The sequence below is a fragment of the Diplotaxodon limnothrissa genome, linkage group LG7, assembly GCF_057381915.1.
Source record: "Diplotaxodon limnothrissa isolate DT_005_m linkage group LG7, D_limnothrissa_male_GT1.1, whole genome shotgun sequence".
NCBI lineage: Eukaryota > Metazoa > Chordata > Actinopteri > Cichliformes > Cichlidae > Diplotaxodon > Diplotaxodon limnothrissa.
The window spans coordinates 26360711-26382584 of NC_140602.1; the positions used below are offsets into that span (position 1 = coordinate 26360711).

Below are 21874 nucleotides of genomic sequence, written 5' to 3' on the forward strand. Positions count from 1 at the left end.
TCTAAAAATGTTACATTTAACCCTTTTTTAAATCCTAGCTTCATGGACAGTGTTAAATTGATGAGAGTATTTTTAGAGTAGGGGTTCATAGTGTAAATTAGCCTTAATACATGTAGTGTTTCATGGACACTTTAAGATGCACTTGATTTACTGTGTTTTGAGTGGTTGTTACTGTTGTATTGACTTATGACATATGACTGTTCAGTTGGAAGACATTTCTCTTCTCCAGGATACGGACTGTTTCTGTTATTAGCATTTTATTAACTAATGCACTATTGCTTACAAAACATTCCACCAGGTGTGTGGCAGGCAGCATCTTCCTAACTTCAGCCATCTATCGGATTTGACTCCCTTTGGCAGAAGTTTCACATTGGGGAAAATTTGAAGTTGATTACTTTTACAGAAGCATGGGTTGGCTATTAACAGACAATGCTTACATTGTAAGTGCCTTATGATGCACATTTATTGTATTGGTTATTTACTTTTGAGATGGGTAATTATTCTCTGATTTTATTTCTGATTTGAACAACTGTTGATGGAATTACAAATGTAAACACAGCCTATAAGAAATTCTATACTTATTTAATTACAATTGAGTACTTACCTTGTATTTTGTTAATTTTACATTGTCCCTACATTTTAAGAAAAAGAACTGATGACTTATGAGAGAGTGGTCCAAACTGTTTAAAATTACATGGACTATAAAACTCTGAGTCACTGACCTAGGCCTTTAGGTTAGATATGGAATTTTCATTAACATCTACAGCATTATAATGTCTTGTTTTCAGCAGAATAATATTTTTCATAAAGCACAGGGCAAGCTTCAGAATAATAACATGCTCGCTTTTCTTCATTGCAGCCACCAGAGAGTAAAGTGAATAGTGACTAGGCAGTTTAGTAGTTAGTGGTAGTCCCTAATAATAAAACATTCTCAAAGAAGAAACTTTGATAATTTGATAATGTATTTACAAAAGCAGGAGTGCGCCTATATGAACTTGCACATATATGTGACTGTCCCTTTCCCCTCTTTACCACAATGAATCTAAATTTTGTAGCAAACAATGAATAACTGTTCCCATTTTACCTGGTCTTATCACTAAATATTTGTGAAAGAGCAAAAGAGCTCACTCATCCTTTTTTACCCACCTGATGGGAGGAAAAGTCAAGTTCCCCAAGGCTTTTTAAGTGGTGACCACTCGCTGTGCCATAATTTGCATGGTGTGTGTGTCTTGTGACCTGCTGCTGGACATGCTTATGAGACAGTGAGGACATTTTACTTTCATGTGGCTGCAGCTTGATGAAAGTGAAGAAATTAACAATTTTAAGTATTAAAACCAACAAAACTAAAAATTATGTGTATATAAAATTTTAGGGACTTTGTCAAGTGTATGTATAGTTCAGGGCATTTTGGCTTTGGCTTCCTCTGTATAATTAGCTTGTCTCCCCCACAGACATAAGGAGCAGGCCCAAAAAGATATCAGAAAAGTCAAATGAAGATAACATTAATGGAATCATTGTTATCTTTCTAAAAAGACAACATAGTGTGACTGTGTGTCTGTGTTTTTCTTTAAAAAAGAGGAAAGGAAAACTGCTTCTACTGCTGTATTGTCTATATGCTCCCAGCACATAGCTTTCCAACATTATTTTGCTTTAATATACAGTATCACTGTATATGTTTAATATGAAATGAATTAAAAGGGCTTCTCTATATTGTAAATCATATTGTTGAGATTTTTAGATACCCTGGTATAGCCACCTAAGCGTAGGTTGGTCTGCTGCTTTTGAACCTGCTAGCCTCCATCCAGAAATACTTCTGTCTATTGACCTTGATGTCCTTGACCTGTCTCATGCCAGGTTATTTACCAGCTCAATAACCTGTGCATGCAGTGAGTGTGTCTGTTTCAAAATGGTTTGGATGAGCCACACTGCTGTTTAAATAGTGATTTGAAGCTACATAAATTAAAGCTGAGGCTTGGCACTTTTAATATAGTATTCATTTCTATACACAGATGCTCAAATTTGTTTTTTATAAAGCACATTTAAACGCAACTCACTGACCGAAGTGCTATACAAAAGACAGAATGGATAAAAATAAATGAGTGAAATGATAAGAAAGAAATCAAATGCATTGTAGTAGGTGCTAAACTGATAAAGGCAAATCAGACAGACTCAAATGCCAATGAATAAAAATATGTTTTAAGTCTTAAAATACTGAACGGAGCTGCTAGATGGTTCACTTTAATCATCAGATTGCTGTTTGTTCTTGAATAGATCATTTTAGTTCAATTGCAGCTTTTTTGAGACAGATATCACTTTATACCAAAATTGGGCTAAAAGGGACTTAAAAAGCTTCATAAAGCTCGGAGAACTAAAGAATCTAAAAATTATTTTACTTTTTTGTGACGAATGGCCATTTGATTCATTGTTAATTTAAAAATAATAACTAGAGCAAGTCAGCAATTCAGTGTCTGGTATCAGGTTATACAATGTGTAGTGAAAAATGATTGTTACTGTTATTTTTTATTTAATTTAGATTTTGGTTGTGGAAAAGAATCTTTATGTGAGTTGGCAGGAGTGGATGCGTCCAGTCTTTCCCTGCATGTCCACAGAGAGCCCATGACTCACTACTGGAGTGTAGTTTTAAGTGATTTTTATAAACTGTGTTCTTTCATTGCGATTGTTGTCAACACACTTCATGTGCTCAGCACTCAAAAACGGCTCCTAACTTGATAAAAGCCCCTATAGGATACAGTGTTTGGCTCAGTCATACTTCAGTAAATCACAATGGCTTATGAGGGGGGCCAGTCAGTACCTATATTATACTGTGTGAATACTGAGCATCCTCCCACCCCAGCAGTCATGTCTCCAATGCACTTCTGCCACACTCTGTTTATGGTTCAGCGGTGAGCTGGTATTAGGTGGTTCATGTTTGGGGTTTTCAGTGATGCTCTGAGCAATAGGAAGGCTGTTGTCTAGATGGGATGGCAATTCCTACATTTGGCAGGGATCAGCTGTTGTCCCGGTGCAGCTGACTGTTGGCAGCCGGCTGGTGGCCTCTGTGTTGCTTCTTTGTCGGTGAATCCTCCTCCTGTCAGAGCAGACTGAGGATGACTAACAAGAGTAGCTGTATGCAGCTGTCATTATGAACTCATCACAAAGCTGCAGGCCTGTTCTTTCATTTGTAGGAAATAAAAACAACCAACTATTTAAATGCATTTAGTTTATGTAGAAAAGTAAAGGCAGTAATCACTTTTAGGAACATCTCCTCTTGACTTTTATTGTTCTTTTTAGAGGTGATGCTGCATTTGTTGATAGGCTTTATTTTGTTTTAAAATATTATTTTCAATCCAGTTTGGGTTCACTTAGTTTCCAGAGTAATTTTACTCATTTTTTTAGTGTTATGGTTTGAAAAATGGTTGGCTTTGTGGACATTATTTGTTTTTAAGTCTGTTGTATGAAGGTTATTTGTCAGGCTAAGATTTAGGAAAATCAGATTTTTTTTCTAGTTGAAAGTGCTAAATAAGTAACTCAAATAACATCAACCCCCTCATAAATTTTACCATTCAAAAGTAGCTGAAAATCTGCCAGCACAGCTGCCACTCCTTGTCTCGCGAGACTGGACGGGTCCTGGCTTAAAGTTTGCTCAGCTTTGTGGCAAAGGATAAAATAACTGCCAATGGGAGTATATGATGCCTGATGTTGCTGGTAAATGGGTGTGAAACGGAACAAGTAAATGCATTTATGAACTCAACCCATTTTGACTTCTAAAATCCGCTATTTGCATACCAGAGTTTGCTTGTAAACCTTGCGTACACCATAAAGAAGAGCGCGCAGTTTACTCTTTGATATTTTTACATGATTTGTAGTGGTGTGCAGCATTAACCAGTTAAATAAAAATTATGGACTATTTTTTGGTGTTTGAACTAGAGGTGGGAATCACCATACATCCCACGATACGATATTATCACAATACTTAACGCACAATACGATATTATTGCAATTTTTTAAAATATTTTGTGATATATATTCATTTTCTCTAATATCAAAGTCTCACACTCAGTCTTTCTCTCATTTCAGTCAGTTTTATTGTTGACAAACTGAACGGTTTGTATTACAGTCTAGTCCAACTTAACTGAATGCAACCATCTGGTATAGCTATTCTGAACTATGCAATTTATGAAAACTATGCAGCCCCTTCAGCAACTGAAGAATTTGAAAGTAAATTAAAACAAAATATAATTTTACATTAAATAAAAAAGTTTTAAACTTAATTAAAATAAAACATGTCTTAAATTAAAATAAGTAAACTGTCATGTTTATTGCTGCCAAAAAACAAGTTAAACACATTTGGACAGTGTCAGGATTCTTGCTCAGAAAAAGGATCAACATGCTCTGAAGTCAGAGCATGTTCCAGTCCACAAAAACTTTTTTGTAACAAAATATCGATTTCTGCTGTCCCTGTATCGATACATGATTAGCAAACAAAATATCATGATACTACACAGTATCGATTTTTTCCCCCACCCCTAGTTTGAACTGAGTTGCCAGATGAGTAGCCCTGCCACAGGCCAGGCTGATGAACCTACAGGTGTAGGTGAGCCTGTGAACACAGAGCAGCTCTGAACTCATGAATAAATCACTCATCCTACACTAATTCAGGCCTCAAGCTCCACCCCTTGGGTTTAAATCAGAGAGTTTTATTTGATGGTGTTTTTTTACCCTTGTTGAGTTTCCACCTGACTGAGCAGTTGAGCACACGCTCTGCTGAACAGCTCATCTGCCTCGCAGGCTGTTCCTGCTTTGCTGTCTTCTCTTGGTTAGGGTACCACCAAGGGACTCGCCAGTCAAATGTGCTTGAGATAAAACTAACCAGCTCTGACATGAAGCAGCATGTTACCTGCTATGAACAGGGCCAATACTTTTCCTGGGTTTTTCTCTGAAATGCCTAAAAGATTTGAATCCTTCTGCTGTACTGTTGACATGGATCTGGTGGTACCTGTCACAGGTATGTTCAGGTAATGAGTTGTCTGTGGTAGAGGAAGGTTCAACCAGACTTTAAACAAACTGATCACACAGTGGATCAGTGTCTGTCAGCTGCTGCGGGTTCTATATTCTTGGGCGGATGACACATTCAGGTCTGAAGCTGCTGACATTCACTTTTGTCAACTGGATTGGTGGCAGACTGGAATTATACTAAACTTGTCCTTTTTTATTTTATTTAATTTTTTCTATCTCAGCCTCTCAGGTCTCACCTTGATGTCATGCCTGTCCATGTGCTGTTGGAGGGTACGGGGCCTCAGATACCAGCACATCTGACCAGGATTCCCATCTCTCTCATCACCACCAGCACAGATGTCACAGACAAAATAGTCAAGGTCTGTTACAGCAAGCCTAAAAGCAAAATATATAAAGTGCCCATGAACGTGTGTGTGTGTGTGTATGTACACAAATAAGATCTGTGTGTCCCAAGCAATAATGGCTTTGTACTGCTCTAGCAGAATGAACATTGTGTGATGATGGTAAATGGCCTGGTTCTTATATAGCACTTTTCTACTCTACCTGAGCATCTCTCATTGTCACAAGCACTTTTTTTCTACATCACATTGCATTCTGTCTAACATTCATACTCCGATGAATGCATCCGGTTAGTATCTTGCCTAAGGCATGCAGACTGGAGCAGGGATTGAACCGCCAGCCTTCCAAGTAGCTGCTTTAACTCCATAAATACAACCACCCAGACTCACCCAGTATAAAAACCTGCAATCTTAAAGATTACATAAAGGAGTTGACATCGTTTGTGCGCAAAGCATGTATAGTCCTAACTCTGGAAAGTGTATTAATGTAACTAATAGACTTGACCTGGAAGTTGCATCTGAATTTATTCATATGTGCATATATCAGTGTTTTATATCTATTTAAATTTTTATGATTGTGGCTCATGAAAATCAAAAATCAAGTATCTCAGATTATTAGAATATTTCCTTATATAAACCAGAAATGGATTACAATATAGAAATGTCAAATTTCTACAAAGGAGTATCAGGGCCACTTTAAGAAAAGAATATTATTGATCATTTTGAGAATAAATTCAGTTTAGTTGTTAAAGTTGAGTTGTAAAGTTGTAATTCTATTTCAAGAAAAAATGCTATATTAAAAAAAGTCGAAATGCATAGATTACTGTTGTTGTTGTTTCAAGCCAAACTGCCAGGGGCGCTATAGCCTCTACAAAATGCCTTGTGTGTAGAGAGTTAGTGAAACAAATTGATCAGTCGTCTTGTGATACAACATAAATATTCTTTATTGCACAAGGTGTAACCATTGATAGCCTTGCATCTGTCCACTGCCAGCCATTTCATTTTGGACAAATTCTCTCTTCTAATTTTGCGTGTGTGTGTTCCCCCCCCAATCTGACCAGGCGCAGCTTTTTAAACCATCTTTTCAACGTCCATATATTGATCACTACAATATGTTTGTGTGCTAAAAGAGAAATCATTTCCTTTCTTGTTACTAAAACTGGTTCTGAAGTAAGATTAACTCAGAGAATGTAACCGTGGCGGCTTATGTTGGAAGAACAGCTGTAATCTCTACATTTTCTCTTTTTTCTCAATAGCATTTCAACTTTAATCTCAAAATGATCAATGACACTTCCCCGCTGTTTTTCTTTCCCTTTTTCTTTCTCCCTTTTCTTTTCCCCAGTGAAATCTGTCCCGTGTTTAGCAAGTGAAAATAAAATAAAAAAAATCAATAAAAGCAAAGGTGAATCAAATAGACCATTACGGCAAGGCTGGGATGGTCCATTTGGTAAAGTAAATCCATTGGGCATCTTTCTTTGCCTTTAGACAATAATTCTGATGGCAAAAGAGCCAAATGCGACAGGCGAAAAAAAAGAAAAAAAAAACAAAAACATCAATGACAATGTTTTTGTTTTTTTTGTTCTTTTTTAAATTGTGACCCTAAAGCTGTCTGTATGTTCATCTATATACTTGCTACTTGGTTGGGACTCCTTTTCCACAAATATCTACCTCAGTGTGGTGTGCCATTACCTTGTGGCACAGCTGAGATGTTACTAAAGGCCACGTTGCTTTGATAACGGCCTTTAGCTCTTCTTTATTTTGAAGTTGACATTTACTCATCTTCCTCTTGACAGTACTCCATAGAGGCCCTGTGGGGTTTAGGTCATGCAAGCTGGCTGACCAGTCAGGGTAACAACATGGTAGATATGGTAGAAGTTTTGGCACTGTGGGCAGGCACCAAGTCTTGCTGGAAAATGAAGTTGGCATTTCTATAAAGCTCAAATCATCACAGACTGTGGAATTTTGACACTGAATTTCAAACACCTTGGACTCTAAGATGAGAAAATAGACTGTTGCTCAGTGGTTCAAAGGCTTTTCAGATAAAAGTAAATTGTACCTCTTCAATCTTCACCCAGACTCCAGGACCTTGATTTAGAAACAAAATCTACAAAGATACTTGATATTAGGAATGCAACAGTGGTAGCTCCTTTCCTGAAGAAGCCCCTTTCTGTACGTGGTGGTTCATGATGCACTGACACCAGCCTCGGTCCACTACTTATGAAGCTTCCTAGTTTCTTGAATTGACTTTTCTTGACAACCCTGTCAAGACTGAAATCATCTCTGTTGCCTTTTGACCTTTTCCTAGCACACACTTCTCTTCCAGGCATGTTTCAATCAAAATGCTTTGATATAGCACTCTGCCAACAGTCAACTATAATGAGAAATAATTTGGAATTATTAGAATTAAAGAAAATAAGACCTGAAATGTATATAGATAAGGTGACAAGTTCAGAGTGCATTTTTCTCACTTTCTAGCTTCCAGTCCCCATCTTTTCATGATTTAGAGCACAGCAGTGATATAAGCACAATCACCTTTTGTCCTCTGGCCCATTTCTCAAGGTCTTATTAACATTGCTTGGTTTTCAGATTTGGCTTTGATATATTGACAGGAAATTTTGCAGAACGTCAGTCACAGCAAAATGCTTTTGAGTTCATTTTCACATCAGGATTTTTTTTTTCAATTTACAGGGGAAAGTGGTTCACAAGGGGCCGCTAGTGCCATTGAACAATGACAGTTTTATCCTGAAGATGGTCATCCAAGGTAATGTTTAAACAAGTATTAGCTGTCCGTCAATAAATTCAAATATGTGTGTGTTTTGTCATGCCTTTACTTACGGTTCCCATTACCTTCCATGTGTTTATGATAATGTGGTGGTTGGTTATCATGTCAAAATTTAGTTTCGTTTAGAGAGACTTTTGCACTCGACATTGTGTATATAAGTGTTTGCGTTTTATTTTATTTTTTTCATTTTATAATTTGTTTTTAAGTAAGACACTGTTTAATTACATCTGACTAAACAGATTTCTTGTGTTGTCCAGCAGTCGATTCAGAATACGAAGAAATTTAGTTTATTATCGCACACACCAAAGAGAACTAGTATACCCTCTTTAGGCATCTATTACAATAGTTTCCCAGTGTTAGCTATAACTAGTAATTCAAGTAGCCTAATAGTGTAGCTCTAGCTATAGTTGCTGTACATAATATAAACTATCAACTGAATTTTACCATGAGACCCATGTTCTTCATCTTTCACTGGGCCTGAGTTCAGTGTTCTCATTTGGAAAAGAGTGGATTTGCTCACTTAGGGTTTTGAAGTTTCTGCCTCAGGCGGAGGAGTCCACATACATTATCTCAGCTTCCTATTCATGTGTAGAGGAAGAGTGGAACAGAAGATTGAAAAATGGTTTGATGCAACTATATGAATTTGGTAAAGAGCAGAAAGCAAAGCTGTGAATTTACAGGTTGATCAGTGTTACTACTGTCACCTTTGCCCACAAGCTGTGGGCATTGACCAAAAGAAAAACAATGCAGATGGAAGCAGTAGAAATAAGTTTCTTTCAAAGTGTGTCTGGACTAACCTAAGCGTTGGGGTGAGAAGCTTGCCCATTTGTAAGCGGCTCAGAGTAGAGCTACTGCTCCTCCACATCACAAGTTGAGGTGGCTTGATCATGAGATTAGGACACCTCCAGAATGCCTCATAAATGTGGTGTTTCAGGCATAGCCAAGGACTATTGGCTTTTGTACTTAGACTGCAGCCCCTGCAACTCGACCCCTTGAATTTACCTTTGCCCTTATCCTTTCCAGTTTTAACACATTCGTATGATGTTTTCCAGAAGAAGATTCCATGCTGAACAGCTCATCTCAGAACTCATCTGTCAATGTTGTTTTGTTTGGATCACTGGCCAAGAACTTCAGTCAGTCTGCCAACCAAGGGGTAGGTCTCTGAATTAGGGCTGTGCAATATGACCAAAATCTCATATCCCGATATAAGAATTCTATCGTCCCGATAACGATATAAATCACAAAAATGTAACATTTTCTGTAAATTCTGTGAATCTCGGGCAGCTCGACTTGCGGGAAGTGTTTCCAGCTGCGCGTCATGTAGCTGGAGTCGAGTGTTTTAACCGATGCATGAAACGATACATTTTTAGACATAAGTTGTAACAGCCGCCGTTTTCTTTGTGAGTATTTATTACACGGCGTGCTGCGGGGAAAAGCCTGTTCTAACGTTTGAGTCTAAGGTTTATTTTTTACCACCTGCCGGCTCTTTTTTACTTCTCATCCGTAAATAATCTGCTCTTTCACGTGATTCAGTTTATTTTGAAAAGTCTCAACAGGATCTTGAGCTTTATTATGAAAGGTTTATGTGGAACACAAACAAGCGGAAACGCGATGTTGTTACCGTCATTGTTGCTAACAACAACACATAAAAACAGGCGCTTGTCTGTCAGTAGTGTGGTTATATAAAATATAAGAGAAAGAGAGAACTTTAAGAAATTAATATAGCCACTACAGTGATCATCAAAACGATGAGAAAATATTGCCGTAAACATTTTATTTTGCGACACCACGAAACAAACGATAGCGTAAAATGAAACGATAGATGTTTTTTTTATCGTCATCCGATATATATCGAACAGCCCTACTCTGAATCTTCAAAACTAAGTCATTTTAGACTTTTGTCTTCACAAAGCATCAAGGCTGAATGAGATGGAGTAATAAATGTTGCATTTTAAAGTTTGTATTATTTACTAGGGGTGGGGGAAAAAATCGATACTGTGTAGTATCGTGATATTTTGTTTGCTAATCATGTATCGATACAGGGACAGCAGAAATCGATATTTTGTTACAAAAAAAGTTTTTGTGGACTGGAACATGCTCTGACTTCAGAGCATGTTGATCCTTTTTCTGAGCAAGAATCCTGACACTGTCCAAATGTGTTTAACTTGTTTTTTGGCAGCAATAAATAATAATAATGGATTGGATTTATATAGCGCTTTTCAAGGCACCCAAAGCGCTTTACAATACCACTATTCATTCACTCTCACATTCATACACTGGTGTAGGCAAGCTACAGTTGTAGCCACAGCTGCCCTGGGGCAGACTGACAGAAGCGAGGCTGCCATATCGCGCCATCGGCCCCTCTGGCCAACACCAGTAGGCAAGTAGGGTAAAGTGTCTTGCCCAGGGACACAACAACCAGGACAGAGAGCCCAGGGATCGAACCGGCGACCTTCCGGTTACAGATGCGATTCCCTAACCCCCTGAGCCACGGTAAACATGACAGTTTACTTATTTTAATTTAAGACATGTTTTATTTTAATTAAGTTTAAAACTTTTTTATTTAATGTAAAATTATATTTTGTTTTAATTTACTTTCAAATTCTTCAGTTGCTGAATACCGTACAGTTGCATACCGTATTATCACGACCATAAGACGCACTGTACTAAAAGGCGCAGTCTCAGTTATGTGTGCCATTACTGTATTTAACACACACATAAGGCGCACTGGACCATAGGGCGCATACAAGTACCGTATGCGTATTTAAAAATAAAGCGGGAGCAAACCTGAGTTCGGTACCTTACTCACATTTTTATTACCAGTAATCGTCATCATCAACAACAGACAAGCATACAAGTGTGCGTATTTAAAAATAAAGCAGGAGCAAAACAAAGTTTGGTACTCACATTTTTATCATCAATCAAACCCATCAAAGTCCTCATCCTCTGTGTCTGAATTGAACAGCTGCGCTAAATCTCCATCAAACATGCCAGGTTCACTTTCTTCACTGTCAGAGTCACTTTCCGTGCCGTGCGGCTCCTCGGAAACGATGCCGGCTTTTGCGAAAGCTCGAACAACAGTGCCAGCAGACATGTTAGCCCAAGCATCTACAATCCATTGGCAAATTGTGGCGTAACTCGCCCGGCGCTGCCTTCCACTCTTAGTGAAACTGTGGTCTCCACCGGTCATCCATCGCTCCCAGGCCGCTCGCAGCCTTACTTTGAACGGGCGGTTCACACCGATGTCCAGCGGTTGGAATTCCTTTGTCAGGCCTCCCGGAATGACAGCAAGCTCACAGTTCCTTTGTTTCACTAGTTTTTTCACATCGGCTGTGAGATGGGCACGCATAGAGTCACAGATTAAGAGCGATGGTGATGCGTGGAAAAAACCACCTGGTCTCCTTACATACACCTCCCTCAGCCACTCTTTCATCATTTCCTCATCCATCCAGCCCTTTTCATTTGCCTTAATGATGATTCCTGCTGGAAACTTCTCTTTAGGCAAAGTCTTTCTCTTAAAAATCACCATAGGCGGCAGTTTCTGTCCATTAGCATGGCAGCCAAGCACAACGGTAAAAGAAGACTTTTCGTGCCCCGTTGTGCGTATCGCTAGCGTGCTGGTCCCCTTCTTCTCCACAGTGTGACTCACCGGGATGTCAAAAGTGAGCGGGACCTCGTCCATGTTTGTGATGTGGCTGGGCTGGATGTTTTTGTCGCCGATGTGTTTGCTGCAGTAGGAGCAGAAGATGGCCAGCTTTCCCTTATAATCCGCTGGAAGTTGCTGCGCTACCGTAGTCCTGGTCCGGATGGAAAAATGGCACCGTTTCATAAAAAGTGAAAGTGAAACTGCTTTTAGCCGAATGGTGACCGTCGAAACGCTTCTCCCGCTCGTTCTTTGCTCGATGATCCACCGCTCGAGTCTTTCCTCCAACTCGGGCCACCTCGCCTTATGTCCGCGGAAACTCAGCTGCGTTTTCTTGACCTGCCGGAGCTTGTTTTCTAGCTTCCTCCATTTGCGAACCATCGATTCGTTAATCTTAAATTCTCTCGCCGCTGCTCGATTTCCATGTTCCTCCGCGTAGCTGATGGCCTTCAGTTTAAACTGTGCTTCATAAGCCTGTCTCTTTGCCATTTTCAGGGTTGCGCCCACACTTCACCCTTTAGCGTTCTCATGGTGTTCTCTACTACGTCCTCCTTACAACACACAGGGCGCACTGCGCTATAGGGCGCGCCGTACTTTTTGAAGAAAATCTAAGACTTTTAAGTGCGCCTTATGGTCGTGAAAATACGGTAGTTTTCATAAATTGCATAGTTCAGAATAGCTATACCAGATGGTTGCATTCAGTTAAGTTGGACTAGACTGTAATACAAACCGTTCAAGTTTGTCAACAATAAAACTGACTGAAATGAGAGAAAGACTGAGTGTGAGACTTTGATATTAGATAAAATGAATATTGATAAAGTTTACCTTTATGTACAGAATCTGAATATCGCAAAATATTTAAAAAAATTGCAATAATATCGTATCGTGCGTTGAGTATTGTGATAATATCGTATCGTGGGATGTATGGTGATTCCCACCTCTATTATTTACATTGAAAAACTAAGGAGTGGTTTTGTTAGAAACATCTAAAAAAGCCAGCACAGTTCTGGAAAAACATTCTTTGTACAGATGAAATCAAGATCAACCTCTACTAGAATGATGGCAAGAAAAAAGTTTGGAAAAGGTGTAGAACAGCTCACGATCCAAAGCATACCACATCATAAACACAGCGAAGGCAGTGCGATGGTTTGGGCATGTATGGCTGCCATCGACACTAGTGTTTATTAACCCTTTCATGCATAGTGGTCACTACAGTGGACAGCTATTCAAAGACTGTTTTTATTGTACTTGTGTCAGTGTTGATGGTATACTTGTACATAAACCACTACATTGGACACTGATGTGTCACTCAATACCCTGCCATCCACTGGTCGTTTAATGTTACTATAGATATATGACATGTTTCATTGTAATTATTGTTATTTAATCCCTAATTATTCATCTTTTCATGGCTAAAGATGAGGTTATCATAAATCATGCATGAAAGAGTTGATGATGTGACACAGGACAGAAGCAGCTGAATGAATTCTGAGGTGTCTGTCTGACATACTGTCTGCTCAAATTGAGCTAAATGCAGTCAAATTGATAAAGGAGTTTCATTATACAGATGAACAATGTCCCAAAACATACAGCCAAAGCAACCCATGAGTTTATTAAAGCAAAGTAGTGGAATATTCTTAAATGGCCAAGTCAGTCACCTGATCCCAACTGAGCATTTCACTTGTTGAAGGTTAAACTTTCGATAGAAAGGCCCAGAAACAAACAGCAACTGAAAGCTGCTGCAGTAAAGGCTGGCAGAGCATTAGAAAGGAGGAAACCCAACATCTGGTGATGTCACTGAAATGAAGGGATTGTGTTTAAAAAATTGCTTTAGTTCCCCACATTTTTGGTGCAATCTTTTTGTCCAGCCCACTGAATTAAAGCCAAACCGCAACTGCATCTGAGTTGTTTACCTAAAATTTACTGTGTTAATGTACAGAATCAAAATTAGAAAAAAGGGATCTGTGTCCAAATATTTAACTGTATATTTGCTATTTCCAGTCAGTACTGTTTGCCAGTGTTACAAGTGGCTCTACTTTGCAACAAAATTGGGAGGCCACACAACTAAGTTACGCATTAACTATTTTATTTGCAAAAGGTAGAAACGGGTCATAAATCAGTAAACAGTGGTGAGGTGTTTGCTTGAGGGTCTATCAGACTGGGAGGCTGTTTACCATGTGAGGAGCAGCAAGAGAAAAACATGTCAGTGCTTTATAATGGCCTTTATTATTAGCTCCTGATGACAACCAGTTGGCTAGAAATTCCTCGTTCCTTCCATGAGTGACATAACCTAACAAAATAGATTAGGAGGCTCATCACACCATTTAGAAAAAAATGTTAAAATATATGTTCACATCAAATGTCTTCACGAAGTCTAAGGAACACAAGCCATATTGCATTTTTGACCAAAAAGATTTGGCTTTGGTTTTATTTGAGCTGTTCTAGCTGTTATTAGTGAGTTGTTATTAGTCTTTAGTGAACACTTAAATGCAGGGTTTGGGATTTGCCAATGATTGCCACAACTGTGAGAGACCAAATGAAACTATCCATAATAATATTTTTTTTGTTATTTCTGAAGTTATTCAATTTATCTATGATGTTACTTTATAAAAAAAAAATACTTTTATTCATTAAAGACTAACCCCTACAGTAAATACATTTAAGGAATACTGGCAGATGATTGGTTTAGAAACTGCCGACCCTCACCCATCTTTTATCTTGGTCTAATTATTATGATTAATCACTGGCTCTCCCATACAATGTCTTTTGTCCTGTCTTCCTCTTCTCACCGCCAACCGGTCGTGGCAGATGGCCGCCCCTCTCTGAGCCTGATTCTGCCAGAGGTTTTTTCCTGTTAAAAGGGAGTTTTTCATTCCCACCAAAGAGAGGGTGTTCAATACCCTGCTCATTTGAAACTAAGAACTGACACTTACAGAGTGTTGAATGAGGAACAATTTTTGTAATGAGTTGTATTATGTTATTTCCAAATGGAAATTAGGGCTGGGCGATATGGTCTAAAATCCATATTGCGATATAATTTGAAGCACGTGCGGTTACGATATATACCGCGATATATTCTTTTCTTCTGTATAACATATTTTCCACACTATAAGGCACACTTAAAATCCTTTAATTTTCTCAAAAATCGAGTGTGCCTTATGTGTGAATTCTGGTTGTGCTTACTGACCTCGAACCGATTTTTGACGTGCAGAAATCTGTTTAAAAATGTTTTGATGGATTGTCAGAGCATTACGGCTGCCGTAGTGAGGAGCTTCGCGGAGTAATCTGGGTCCAAAACTCCGTCCGCTTCAGGTCCCAAAGTCAAACGAACACTGAGAGTTAAAAAGTCTAAATTCTTCCATCTTTAATAAAATCATCAGCATTGCTGCTTTACCAGGTGTAACAATTAAGTTTAACATCCATGCATCCATGAAAACAGAATTTATTAAATTTAACGGAGTTACAAGTTAACGGGAAGTTAGCTTGCTAGTTTCCACCTAAACATGACATACCATGTTCTGACTGAGAGATTTTTGAAACTAATTAAAACGTTCAGCTCTGATACCACTTCCAAAATAATGAAGACAGAAAACTAAACAGCAGTGGCGTTTCCAGGGTTACTGAAGTTGGACTACCTGGTATATAATGTTGTGCTACGTGATTGCTAGCGACACAGCTACGTTAGCATAACATTAGCACAGTGAAGCTGGAGGATGAACACCAACTTTTTTTTTCCCACTCATTAAAAGTTAACGTGAGGGATTCTGGTGGTCAGGGACAAATGCAATTGCATAGCAGGATGCTGTACACGGGCCAAACTTCAGTCAGGAGAACAACTGAGATTATTCATCCACAATACGAGGTTAGTTATTAATATACTGCAACAACATGGGAATAGAGCAGCTGCGAGAGAATTCAACATTAATGAATCAATGTTACGGAAGTGGAGGAAGCGCAGTTTTTGCCTTTCCCCGTATTTCAAAAGTGCTTCATCTCTTTGCTATGACTGTCGATCGGCATAATTTGCAGATGATAATGGTTTTACCTGCTGCGATGCTTTCGATCAAAACAGGCACAGCGTGATGGCATCATCAACATGCCCTATCACGGTATAGTCAAAATCTCTATCATTGGCCAAATTTATATCGTTTCTATCGTACATCGTTTCTATCGCCCACCCCTAATGGAAATTATAATTTTCTTTCATAAAACCTGTTACTTAAATGTGTAATGAGCTGAGGGGCATTCGTGTGATTTGTGGATGAATATAAAATTATTTCTTTTTTGTTTTGATTAGCTGAATCACTTTGCACATAGAGTATTTGAAGAAATCAGTGGTGAGTTGTGTTTGTGTCTTTGATTGGTTGAAGTAATGGAATCTTATGCTCTAAAAAATACAATAGTATAAAGTATACGTTATCAATGTTATCTTATGAATTTTATTTTATTGTAATAACAAATATTTGCAAAGAGCAAAGACTTGTCATGTCTCCAGGACATGTCTCCATTTGGTAATATTAAAGACTGGATTTTAACACTTTAAATAGCTTTAAAGAGTAGACTTTAATGGTGAGTTCTGTTCTGTTCACCTGATTAGTTCCTCACGTTTCAAGTGTAACACTAAAATATCTCGGTTAGCTCCTGTCAGTTTTGCTCCAGCTCACTGTGACAGTCTGCTATGATACTGTACTGTATAACATCTGTGACATTTTTGCAGAGTTGAATTTGTTTGTGTCCAGGGCAGAGACATTGAGTACATCAACGATAATCCTCCCCAGCTGCATATCACTATGTTTTTGGTTTCCTCACAGTAGCATTTTCATGGAACTCAAAGCTCCCATAAAGCTTGTTAAAGGCTGGAAGTCATCACAGCTTGAGCTGTTGCACTCAGCCATATATCCCAAAGATTTTGTCAGGCTGTGTCTCTGTAACATGATTATTCAGAGTATCTGCTGTCCCCTTGTCAGCCCTGAGGGGAGGCTTTGAAGCCATATTGGGGTAGCTGACATGCCAAACAATCTACACTTTTCTCACCAGCTTATCATCTGTGGGATGTGTTGACGTCTTGCTCCCAACACAAAAGTCTCTCAGGGCGCAATATTTGCTGCTCCAATTCTCCCTCTGGAAGAAAAGTTGCATGATTTGTCTCTCAGCTCTCTGGGTTTAAATTTCTGATTTCTCCTGTTATTGTTTTTTTAATCTTGTGTTTTCTTACAGGATGTAGTGGTGGCCTCTGGCTTCACTGTGGGCAAATCTCCCACAGTTCATAAGGACAATCTGCACCCCTGTAACCTGCTGCTAACAGAAGATGGAGCCTGCATTTATGTAAGGACCAGTAACTAATATAATGTATACATTAGCATTAGGCATTAATGCAAAAATTCTGTTTCATATTCACAATTTGACAGTTCTTTGATGCTCCCTGTCTTTAATTTATTCTTCAGAACTTTTTATATATGTTGACTCATATATTTTCGTGTTTAAAAAGCAACACTAATCATCCCTACATCAATTTTCTTAACTACTTGTCCAATATATGGTTTTCGAGGGCTGAAGCCTATGTCAGCTGACATTGGGTGACAAAAGTAAAAGGGACTAATGTAACAAAAAATTAAAAACAAAATATATATATATATATATATATATATATTATAAAATTATTTTTAAGTTCAATAACTCCATGATGTTTCATCATAAATAATCAAGATTATAATATTAACTGAAACAGGGGTCGGCAACCTTTCTGATGATGAGTGCCATTTAAAATTTCCTCTGAAGTCAATGTGCCATATGATTGCATTAGCAATAAATTTAATAACGCTCTGTCTTAACAGTTACACACTATATAGAACCACTTTATAGAATTATATTTGTTCGCAGATGTTGGCAGCTATCAGCGAATAGTTATCAGCTATTTTGAAACAAAAAAAAGACACTTTTTATCCATAACAAAGACTCCATAACAGCAAATGAACTGTACAACAGAAAATACAAATGCTATTTATGGTCTCCTCACAACAATGATAAGAAAAATAAACTGGGCCAATATGGCATGTTTGTTAATACACTCTGATCTCTGGTCTCCCACTCAGAGACTCAGGTCTCCAAGTGTCCAGCATTCAGACGGCTACCTGAGGACACTCATGTGAGAGAAAATCTGCTCACACAGATATGTAGAGCCAAATACTGTCAATAAGGCCTCTGCAATGTTCTGAAGACAGTTAAACTTGTTAGGTAGTGATGCACAGCAGGTGAAAATGCAAGCTCCATGAACACGCACAGCTGTGGATTCCAGCTGCTTCGATGTTGCATTAACTGGCATTAACTCAGCCAGTTAATGCGAGACAAATCTAACTGCTCATTAAAGATTTCTGGTTTGATCAGAAAATAAAACATTGGTCCATACACCTGAAAGTTCCAAAAACATCTTGTGAATTCTGTCTACGGATGTATCTCTGTATTTCCGTGGTGCTGATGCTGTGCTGAGCGGAAAGCTCCTGAAGCATTTGAAGTGTCGAAATGTGGAAAGCTAACAACGTCCCTCTCACCAGTAGGCTAAGTGATTTTTAGCCAATTACAAGTTGAATCTGGTACTTGGGGTTGTTAGTTAAGATACCGTCATTAAGAAGAGGCACAACTAATGTGTCTATGCGAGCTAATTTGCGATGTGCACCGCTGGCGCGGCCAATTATTTTTTAATGCACCTTCTCAGATTAATTCACTGTGTGTGAAAAATCAGCCCGGGCATTTTGACTAAAGACTGGCCCACCAGGTATTAAAACCATAAAGCCTTTGTAACTACTTGTTTAAACCAGGTAAAATGGATAGGGTGTTTTTAGAATGGGGGGAAAAGGGATTGAAATACATTGAGGACTTATATACAGATGACAAATTTATGTCCTTCCTTCAACTTCAAGAAAAGTTTCAATTACCTCAATCACATTTTTTTCGTTATCTTCAAATAAGGAATTTTGTTCAACAAAACTTTTCAGACTTTCCACTGAAGTCACGAAGTCATACTTACTTTGATATAATTCGGAAAGCAGATTTTAAACATTTGATATCTCAGTTTGTTAAGTGCTTTACAATCCCAGTTGATTCCGACCGAATTAAGAAAACATGGGCTGAAGACCTCGGGGTCCCTCTGTCGGAAGACCAATGGTCAAATTGTTTGTCCAATATTCAGAAAGGCTCAATAAATGCCAGATATAAACTAATCCAGTTTAAAGTCATTCATAGACTACACTTTTCTAAACTTAAACTTAACCGGATCTATAATTCTGTATCCCCCTTATGTGACAGATGTAAAGTCGGTGAAGGTTCCCTTGCACATTTATTTTGGCATTGCCCGGTTTTGAATGCTTTTTGGAGCCGGATTTTTATGTGGTTTTCAAACCAATTTAGGAAAAAAGTACCACGTGATGGTACATTGGCTATACTTGGATCATTTGCATCAGTCGAATCTTTTTCCTTTTCACAAAAACAGATAATTACAATGGGTATGCTGGCTGCAAAGAAACTTATTCTTTTACAGTGGCGGTCTTCTTCGGCCCCGTGTTTTAACAGGTGGCTTAATGAGATGGTGTCTGTGGCCAGGGTGGAGCAGATAAGATTTGATAGAGAGGGGAAACTGGCGAGTTTTTGTATGATTTGGCAACCATTTCTAGAATTCTTAAAAAAATAACTGATCATAATTCATGCCTCACACTCCGCGTGAATTATTTTGTTTTGTTTTTTTTGTTTTTTTCTTCCTCTTCTTTTTCTTCTTTTTTCCTTTCTTTTTTTTTTCCTTTCATGCTTATAAATTCACAAATGTTAAAAACAGTAATTGTTCTTGGTTGATTTTGTATAAGCATGTTATGTTTAATTTAAATGCAAAAATAAAATGTAAGAAAAAAAAAACCATAAAGCCTTTGAATGAAAACAAACACTGTTGTGACAGGGATGTACAGTCTTGTTGGTATATGTATGATTTCTCTACATTTTACATCAGATAAAAACTTTGGTTGTAAGCTTCAGATAATTATTTAATAACATTTTAAATGAGAATAAGAAAGAAAAGTATTTCTTTGTGCCCCCCTTTCCCCGTTAATGCCCTACCTGGCCCCCTGGCAAAACTTTGCTAGACCTGCCCCTGCACAGTTACCAGCTGTCAGCTACTTAGAAAAGGATCCTGGTGTTATTTGTCTCTCAGAAACCGTTCATAACTTCCCTTCAACTCATTCATGTCACCTAAAAGGTAAACCTGTTTCTCCATCACCTGTTCAGCTCTGATGATCCAGTAAGGACATCTCCTGGTTTCATCCTCATGTTTCCCTCTCACCACATATCCAAACCAACATCATGACCAGCAGCTTTACAGCTGTGGCTCCAGCAAACATCAGCTGATACTAGAAATTAATATTAAATAAATTCTAAAAACAGCTGATCAAGCTTAAACGTGCTGCTGTTGTTTAGCGCGACATCTGGCGGTATCTTCTTTCTGGCGCAAAGTGGGCGATAAACAAACAAGAGAGAAAAGCTGATCAGCTGATCATTGATCAGTTTCAGTAGCAACAGGAGAGAGAGGGGAGAGAATGAGAGGGGAAGAGGCAGCTGTGCAGCAAAGACAAAGAATAATTCCAGCTTTGTGTCTTTTTCATTGTAGCTGAAGTCCAGGACAAACTGCGTCCCCTCTCAGCTCAACACGAAACGCGTAATAATTTCTCTGAATGCGGGACGATTCCGTCTTTTTACGGGACGGTTGGCAACTCAACTAACTAACCTTATGAATAAAATAAAGTTCACTATCAGTAACAACATAGCACCCACCCAGCTGTATAGAAACTCCGTCATGCTAGCTAGTACGCAGTACGAGTTATTGTAACTGACTGTAAAATGTCAGCACAACGAAAATAAACTCCACCTAAACTTGGTTTATATCTGACACAGATAGACTGCAGGTCATAACTTCTTACCTGAAGTTCAGTTCACCTGATACGTGGACCGGCAGCTGCCTCGGGGCTCTCCTCCTCCTGCCTCCGATCTCCCTCATCCACCTGCTGGCCTCCACCACTTGTTAATTTTACTGAATCTGTGGAAGGTCTGCGATGCCACCACCAAACAACACACCGGCCAGCATCTGGCCAATCCACCACCTTTTATTGTTTATACCGTTACAAAAAAAAAAAAAATCGGGCCACCCAGCAAATGCCCGGTATGCTCGATGGCCAGTCCAGCCATGGTCGTGCCATCAGTTAAGCCTTCACGTGCCAACTGTGGCACGCATGCCTAGGGTTGCCGACCCCTTAACTAAAACATTACATTTGCTGTTATTAATAAGTAACATTTAATCACACATGCTTTACTAATGTGACTACTACTGTTCTGCATGTCCTCCTACAATCCAAAGATATGCACTTGAGGTTACCTGGTGACTCTAAATTTGCCGTATATCTTAATGCTGTTGCATTGCAAATCACATGGCATTATGTCTGCCAAGGAGATGTACAGGAAACTTTATAGAGGTCATATAAAGTCATGTTAACAGTTCATTAAAATCCATTTTGATGACGTCCAACAAGGTCTTCAAAATCATCTTAAACATTTATTAGTCTTAAATTGACAAAAGGCCTTATAACGTAGGGGGGGGAAAAAAATCACTAAAGCACCTCACCTCACCTCTTTCTCCTGTCTCCTTTTAGGTGTTGTGTCCAGTGCTTCCTAACCCCAGATCCCCACCAGCCAACAAAAGGAGATCCCCAGTCTCTGCTGAGGTCAGAATGAGTATCCTGTTTAGTTATAGAGATTGCTGGAGTGTGTCTTGGAGGTCTGGTAGCTGTCAGAATGCTTTATGTCATTTAAGGGCTGTCCTAACATACCCTTCCGTGAATTGGGATGTCCCCAGACTTTTGTGTCTGCCTATTTGTCATTGTTTAACAGCTTCTTTAAGCCTTTAAAAATCGAGCTTTGAATAACTGCTTGCTAGGGATTGGAAGTGAACCGGGTCTTGCAGAAAACCGGTTCTCAGTATTCCAATTCCTTGAAATTCTTGGTCAGTTAATGAGAACACAATGACAATCGATAAGTGAATCAATAAGGAATCGAATCGATCAG

At 38.7% G+C, this 21874-nt stretch overlaps 1 protein-coding gene across 1 annotated transcript in view; it reads left to right on the forward strand.

Annotated features, from left to right (window-relative positions):
- The window catches only part of pot1 (protection of telomeres 1 homolog), a 52743-nt gene that overhangs the window by 2811 nt on the left and 28058 nt on the right, over nucleotides 1–21874 (forward strand). Inside the window, exons 2-6 of the mRNA XM_085359485.1 lie at nucleotides 5238–5375; nucleotides 8043–8115; nucleotides 9189–9289; nucleotides 16997–17104; nucleotides 21463–21534. Of these exons, the coding sequence (XP_085215611.1) occupies nucleotides 5262–5375; nucleotides 8043–8115; nucleotides 9189–9289; nucleotides 16997–17104; nucleotides 21463–21534 (468 nt within the window). The 5' untranslated portion in view covers nucleotides 5238–5261. The remainder of the gene's footprint in view (nucleotides 1–5237; nucleotides 5376–8042; nucleotides 8116–9188; nucleotides 9290–16996; nucleotides 17105–21462; nucleotides 21535–21874) is intronic.